Raw genomic sequence first — 7,914 nt, forward strand, 5'->3', positions numbered from 1 at the left:
CAAAATCTTTAACTTATTTAGAGTCACAAGTCTGTTTTGCCATAACATTCACAGGTTCTGGAGATTGTGACAGTTTAAGGGGCTCATATTCACCCTATCACAGAGGATATACTTGGGGGTGGGGTGAGGATGGGGCAAAGGTTGGAAAGCTCTTAGGTGACATTTTTTAGATAGCAATAGCACATATATATGTTGAAAGCTTACTATGTGCCCACCTGGGCACCATTCTAGACCCACTATGAGCATCAACTCATTCGATTTACAGCAGCTGAGGAGTGGGGCTGGCATTTGGTTGCAACACACCAGTAGTGATGTCTCTGTAGTTCTCAGTACCTCTGATGGGTCAGTGCTTCTGCCAAAGGCCGCATGATCAGAACGTGGAAAAGCGAGGTGCAAAACCTTGATCTTCTGGCTCCAACATACACGAGTCTAACCACTCTGCTCTTCCACAGTTCCAGCCCCTTGAGAAGCAAACTGCTGCAAAGAAAACTTCATCTCAGGGCACCAAGAACCCTGCACCTGTAGAGTTAGCACTTTTTCCTTATTTCACAGATGAGCAATCTAAAGGCTTTAAATAAAGAAATTAATTGAAATTTAATTAATTAAAATTCAGATATTGATTTACTCATGGCTATACAGTGAGGGTGGTAAAGATATCTGTGCTCTTCTCACCTACTCTAGGCTAAGAACACTCACTCAGCCCTCCCGCTCCTCAATAGCACACCCCATATTATAGGCTGAACTGCATCCCCGCCCCCTTCCCCCGCCACCAAATTCATATGGTGAAGTCCTAACTCCTTATACCTCAGAACGTAACTATATTTGGAGATGGGTAAAGGCCTTTAAAAAGGTGATTAAGGTAAAAAGAGGCTTATAGGTTGAGGCCTTAATCCAATATGACTGGTGTCCTTTTAAAAAGAGAAAGAGACCAGAGATGGGCATACACAGAGGAAAGGCCACTGAGGACAAAGTGAGAAGATGGCCTTCTACAAGCCAAGGAGACAGCCCTCAGGAGAAACCAAATACTGTGACTTTGGACTTCTAGTCTCCAGATCTGTGAGAAAATTATTTTTTATTGCTTAAGCCATCCAGTCTGTAGTGTTTTGTTATGGCAGGCCAGCAAATTAACACCTCGAGTAGGCCACAGTCCTTAGAAATTCTTTGGGCTAGAGGCAGCTAGCCCATGGTCCAGTTTCCTGAGGTTTCCCTGAGGGAGAAATGGAGTTTCTAAAAAATTTCCAATATTTATAAAAGCCTAAGGGGAATGTACAAAGTACAATCTAAAATTCCAAATTTCACTGCTTTAGGGTGGAATTATATAAAGTGAATATGGTAACATCAGTTATTTCATATTCATCTAAAATTTAATTACAACATGTGTCTTTGATTAATTTAGAATGAGGAAATTATTTATCATTTAATAAAGTTTGTTTGGTAAATAAAAAACTCGAGCTTTTTAATGGAGAGAGATTAAACAAGAATCACTGCTTTAAGTCCCAGTTCTTTTATTTCTACAAGACTCGTGCTGTTTAATCCTCTTCAGATTCCTAGAGCTCTTTCTGGGGTGAACTGAGGACATTATATGGCTCTAGTCATTTGTCACATCAGGGGTGTTGAGAGACATTGTTTTTAAATCTGTATCACTGACATTTGCTAGATGCTGTAAATCAGGTTACTTTTTTCTGAGAGTCGATCAAATTTTAAGTGAAAATGATCCCAAGTGTATTAGTCAGGGTTCTCCAGAGAAACTGAACCAATAGGATATATAGAGGGAGACTGTTATAAAGGATTGGCTCACGTGATTATGGAGGCTGAGAAGTCCCATGATCTGTCATCTGCAAACTAAAGAAGCCCAGGAAAGCAGGTGGTGGAGTTCGAGTCCAAACCTGAAGGCCTGAGAACCAGGTAGCCAATGATGTAAACCCCAGTCCAAGTCCGAAGGCCCAAGGACTAGGAGCATTGATATTCAAGGGCAAGAGAAGACAAATGTCTCATCTCAAGCACAGAGAGCAAATTTGCCTTCCTCTGCTTTCTGGTTCTATTCAGGCCATCAACAGATTAAATAGATTAGATGATGTTCACCAGAACATCATCTTCTTCACTGTCATGGATTCAAAGGCTAATCTTTTCTTCTTCACTCTCATGGATTCAAAGGCTAATCTTTTCTGTAAACATCCTCACAAACACTTCTAGAAATGTGGGCATCCCTTAGCCCAGTCAAGTTGACACATAAAATTAACCATCACACCAACGGTACAAAACATGAAAATAGCCAAATTAAATAGGTGAATAGACCTAGCTCTCTAATCTAACAGAAGCAAAATAAAAAAAGCCAAAAGCCACAGCACCCAATTCATGTATCAAGCACCTTCAGTAGAATGTAATCGAAAATTTGAAAAACAATAAACAGAACTTTACATTTTATTTAAAAAGTAATAACATGTATGAAGAACACAAATTTCTATTAAGAACAGAGGTTTATTAAATGCTATGTAGTAAAATACTGAGCCCACTCTATTATACACAGGCTTGATGTTCTAACAAATAACACTGTGCCTCAATTCAGGAAAATTCGTGACACCAACACAAGGTGGAATTGTGGGGACCAACAAATGGAAATTTATCTTCTCTTCTTCAACAACTGCAATACTGATGTTCAGAAATGTTTAGGCATTGGAAAAAGCCTGTAAAGTTTCCTGAGTAGTCCATTAAACAATTCTTAAAATTATGTTACCCTAATGGAAAACATGAAAGTTTTATGATGGAAACATCATTTTAATATTTATTATCTTCAATAACTGAGAACTACAATCCTGAAACTGTTTTATGCCATATGAAAGTCTTTGGAGTCATCCTAAGGCTTTCCAGCACAAGGTATATTTCAAGGCAATTTATCAACGACCAAATTTTCTTGAACCACCAAGCTAGTGATATGCAAAGATAAAAAGAAAAGTCAAGGTTAGATGATTATTTGCCAAATAACAAGATCTAAAATATATTGGAGGAAAATAAGGACATAAGAATGAGTGGATACTGGATGATAATAGAGATGGCTAGCAAAAGGTACCGAGACTAATTAGCATTAACTAGCATATAACGCATTTTTATTCATTAGTCAACATTTTCTTTATGAATAAAATTATTTCAAGGTAGCATTTCTAAAAACTAAATTGGTCCATTCATTTTTTTCAAGTCAGTCACAAAGAAACTTCGATTCTGAATATCTAAAGTTATAGGTGATCACATTTTGATTATTTACTCCTAAGAATATCTTGCATCCTCAGCCATGGCTCTTGAATACATGGTCTCTTAAGAAAATATCACTAAAACAGAACAGATGTTGGAAAAAATACTACTTACCTACCAACAAAACCAATTCATATCAATTAGCTCACACAGAATTAAACCAATTTATATTATTTAGCTCGCACAGAAGCTAGATCTTATTCCTTTTAAATAATCTAACCAATCGTATATAAAAGTAATTATTCAGAAAATCACACTTAAGATTTGCACTCACACTCATTTATAAATATATATTGAGGCTTTGGCCTGAATTTGGTAATTGTAATCCACACTTTGGTACCCTAACTTTTCCGAACTGGACACTTCATTCTATGAATATGATCATCAATGACAGAACTTAAAGGTAAAGAAAAGGAGCTTTAATTTGGATGAAAGAATTTTGTATTCATATTAATAAAAGATATCATGCTTTCAAAAGAATGGAAAAAATAAAATCATATGTGATAATATAGAGTACTACAATCTTAGTAACCCAAAATACAACTATCTCCATCACAGAATTAAGCAGCCAGGCCTAATATACTACGAACCATTTGATTAAAAAGGCTTATAACCAATGCTTTTGACAAGGTAACATTGGTGAAAATAGTTTTAAAATATATAGCCTTGTAAAATGATATATTTTTTAACATTAAAACCTTGTTTCAGAAGTTCCCCGCTTTAGGTTATTACTCAAAAACTCATCATGTTCAAAACTCAAATTATTGTGAGATCTTGAAATCATAAGAAGCTTCTCCTTATTGGTAAAGTCTTTTTTGATTACAGCTTGGGGCACAAGCAACCTTTCCATCGGGTCCTCTTTGTTCTCTAGTTTCATATATCCTTTGCTGTTACTTCGATCCAACCGAGGCCAACTTGGATGCTTCCGCTGTTCTGCCTGAACAGTCAGGGTGGAGGGACCTCGGTCTAAGTCTAGGGATTTTGAATGTGATGAGAGCAAATTCAGAGATGTGTTGGACCCAAACTGTCTTCTAGCAGCCCCAGGAGACAAGAGCTGTCCAGCTGTAGGCCCAAGGGCCACAGAGGACTTGTACTGACTTGACAGTGACTCCCCAATGGAATTATTCCGTGGGAGTGCCATGCCGACTGGCTGGAAGGACTCACTGGTTTTGGGCAAAGGGACCACCAGGGAATCCATGGACAAATTCCTTGACCTACTTTTGAGGTTCTCGGCATCCTCAGTGATGTTATCTATACTGGGCTCATCAATAACACAGTTATTAAGTTTGATCACAGGCAATGTAAAAGCACTGATGGATGACGACACGATTGACTTGGTTTCACATTTCTTAGGGCCGTTGGTCTTATCATCAGTTGTCTGGGAAGAAGGTGGATAGAGGCCAAAGACAGAGACAGAGCTGTTAGAGAGCAAAGGTGGCATAAGATGCCCAAAACTCTTGCTTTCATTTAGCACAAGTTCATCCTCCTCAACAGAGCTGTCCACCCGAAAACTGCTCCTAAAACCTGAAAAAGAGGCAATGGTATTTGCTGCCAGTCTCGAAGCACAGGAGCTCCCATTCTGTTTTACTTCCATTTCTCCCATCAAACCGGTATAGATGCCATTTATATGTTTTTGCTCCTTGATTCTTAGCGTGTGGATGTCAATGACTGTAGAATAGATGTCCCTCATGTGTATAATTTTGGTTTCTTTGTCACGATTCTCATGAAGAATGGCATTAGCACAAATGAAAATGAAAATGCCAATTCCCATTGTGAAAGGGCCCAGCATTTTCATTTTATCAGAATGTAAGTGCTGCTCAAAGAAGCGAACCACCACACCACCTTGGTTCCGAATGACCTGAGTTTCGTTTGTAGACAATGTTGTCTCAGCATCGATAAAATGTTCTTTTTGGGGCCAATATCCAAGGACTGCCATTGCAATTCCTACAATAGAGATTAGCACTCCTAAAATGAGGAAAAATCCAGATGGAGAATAAAGCCGAATTTTTCCTCGAACAACCACAACATCGGCCCGAGGCCGACGCCTGACTGGTTTCTTCTCTTGAGCAGCAGGTGATGGGCTGAGGTTGACATGATGCTGTGATCTGGCAGAGTCTTGCCTTTTCAAGGCGGCCAGGCCAGTTATCACTCCACCAGTGGCTATCATAGCTTGTTCTTTTACTCTGAAAAGAAAGGAAAGATGATAATATAAATGTGTTCTGGAGTATGCTCATCAACTCAACAATTATTTATATATTTTTGTTTTAAGTAATGAAATGGAGCAGAAAAAAAATTTTTTAATTAACCTAGTCTGGGTAGAAGTTTTATTTATTGGCTAATTTAAATCCTGGAAATTTCATTTTTTGGCTGAATTAGTTTTTCTACTGTTAATAAAATGTCAGCTCGAGATATAGTTTACTTAAATAATTTTATCACTTATTATATAAAATAGTCCCCTGGTCCTAAGGCATGCTCACGCACACTCTTGCTCCTCTATATCTCATAGACACACACACACACACACACACACACACACACACACACACACACACACCCTCATTATCTGCATTATTTTAAAGAAATGGAAATATCTGTATACTTAAGAGGCCCAAAATAAACAAACCATAGACTTAAAAAAGAGAATACATTCTGGCATCTCACTGTTGTGAGCTAAGATCACTCTTGTAAAAGTCACCAATAAACTCTTAACTACCACATTTAATTTCTTCCTCTCAATTCTCATCTTCCTTATTTCTCTATTTCCATGGATATTACTGATCCTTCCTTTCTTGAAACTCTTGTCCAGTCTTTCATAATGTTAAGCCTTCCTGCCTCTTCCCTAACCTCACTATTTCAATTTTGGCTCATCTTCTCTCACCTAAAAGTAGACTACCTTCCCCTGAGGATGCTGTCCTTGGCCATCCTCCCTTTATACTCTCCCTCGACACTCATATCCACTCCTACATCTTCCACCATCTCCTTTATGCTAATGAGTCCCAAGTCTATATTTCAAATCATAGCCTGAGTTTCAATTTCACATTTCCAACTCACCATGGGGGAACATATGCGCATTCATGCACCACTAGCAAAGCTGAACTCACATTCTACCAGCAATACTTGACTTTTTTAATGGTGTCAGTTCTCAGGCTTAACTCTTCATAGTCACCTTTAACTTCTCCCTTTCTTCTTCCTCTTATCCTCCAATCAGGTTCTAAGCCCTAGTAATTTTCACTACAAAATGGCTCTCGATTCTACCCCTTCGTTCCAACCTACTCTTCCCAGCCTAGGGCAGCTCTTACTAACTCTTACTAGACCATTATAATAACCTCCTGGTCTTCCAAACTCCAACTTCTCTTCCTCCACAATCAAGCTTACATGCTGACAGCAGATTAATTACCCCAAAACGCAGCTCTGAAGTTGTTTAAAGAATGGAATAATGGATAAAATATTTCCCACTACCTACCAAAGTTTAATCTGGGATTTCGAACCCATAGAATTTAGCTTTATCTCTAACTGCTCCCTTCCATTTACATAAAACTAAGACATAATATTACATAATATTCTCTGTACTCCTTATTATACTGTTTCTGAGATTTTGTTAATAATGTTCCATCCATCTAGACCTTCCTTTACCCACCCCCCCAATCTCACGTATTAACATCTGGCTAGTCATCAAAGCTCATATTCCACCTCCTTTACAAAGCCTTCTCTGACTGACTCAGCAAAACCCACGTGACCTTTCATCTCTCAGAGCATTTTAGCAAGTTTTCTGTGGCACTCGCCATATTATAATGTCTTAGTTCTCCCATGTCTTATGGTCAAACATTAAGTTTAATTCACATTTTTATTATCAGAGGCATTCAATATAGTAGCTCAAACAGGAAATATTTGCTAAAATGCTCAGTAAGGGAGTAAGTAATTCTTCTCCTGAGATTTGCCGAATAACCATCATATTACTATACTAAATTTCTTAGTTAAAAGCATAAACGAAATTAATATCAAAACAAAAAGCAGTGATATATGAGTTGGTAAAATATTTGTCATTATTTGTAATGAATAGTTCTCAAGCTGCCAAATCAGGTAGGAAACAGAGGATATTTTAAAACCCAAAGGTCTCTGGGAAATTTCTGAGAGTGTTTCTTCACAGCATCAAATCTTGTCTTGCAAAGCCAAGCTTTCTTTTTGAATTCTTATTTATGATTTCTGAATTGTGTTTAAATAACAGGGCTGTAGATGGCGTCTACAGTTTTAGCTAGCTGAACAAGCTGGTGAATAAATCCTGCTTTCATTGGAGTTATAACTAGGATTAAAATAATTTAATGTTGGAAGAACAAACTATACTATAACCCATAGCTCTAGTCTATGAAATTTATCAAAATATACATACTGAAGTCTAGAACTTCTCCCAAACCTTGGCTAAAACAAAACTTAGTGTCGGCCTATGTTTTCTTAAACCAAAACTGTTTTAAATGTTTGAATAAAATGCTTAGATTAGAGAGCAGCCATCTAACTCAGTTATTCCCATATGGCAGGATTACGATTTAGTCTAAAATCTTTCTCAGTAGAATGAAAATAAGGGCTATTCCATCTGTATGGAATAGTAATTCACAGTGGATTTTAAACCAGAAAAAGGATTTCATCTGGTTTAAAATCCACTGTGAATTACTA

At 37.7% G+C, this 7,914-nt stretch overlaps 1 protein-coding gene across 4 annotated transcripts in view; it reads right to left on the reverse strand.

Moving 5' to 3' along the window:
• Positions 1-2,403: 2,403 nt before the first annotated feature.
• Positions 2,404-7,914, reverse strand: part of TMEM200A (transmembrane protein 200A) — a 62,360-nt gene continuing 56,849 nt past the window's right edge. For all 4 annotated transcript variants that reach the window (XM_023529820.1, XM_011358716.2, XM_011358717.2 and 1 more), the window contains one exon: positions 2,404-5,429. In XM_023529820.1, coding sequence (XP_023385588.1) covers positions 3,938-5,413 — 1,476 coding nt within the window. In that variant the 5' untranslated portion in view covers positions 5,414-5,429 and the 3' untranslated portion in view covers positions 2,404-3,937. The remainder of the gene's footprint in view (positions 5,430-7,914) is intronic.

This window comes from Pteropus vampyrus, unplaced genomic scaffold (assembly GCF_000151845.1).
Source record: "Pteropus vampyrus isolate Shadow unplaced genomic scaffold, Pvam_2.0 Scaffold43, whole genome shotgun sequence".
NCBI classification, from domain to species: domain Eukaryota; kingdom Metazoa; phylum Chordata; class Mammalia; order Chiroptera; family Pteropodidae; genus Pteropus; species Pteropus vampyrus.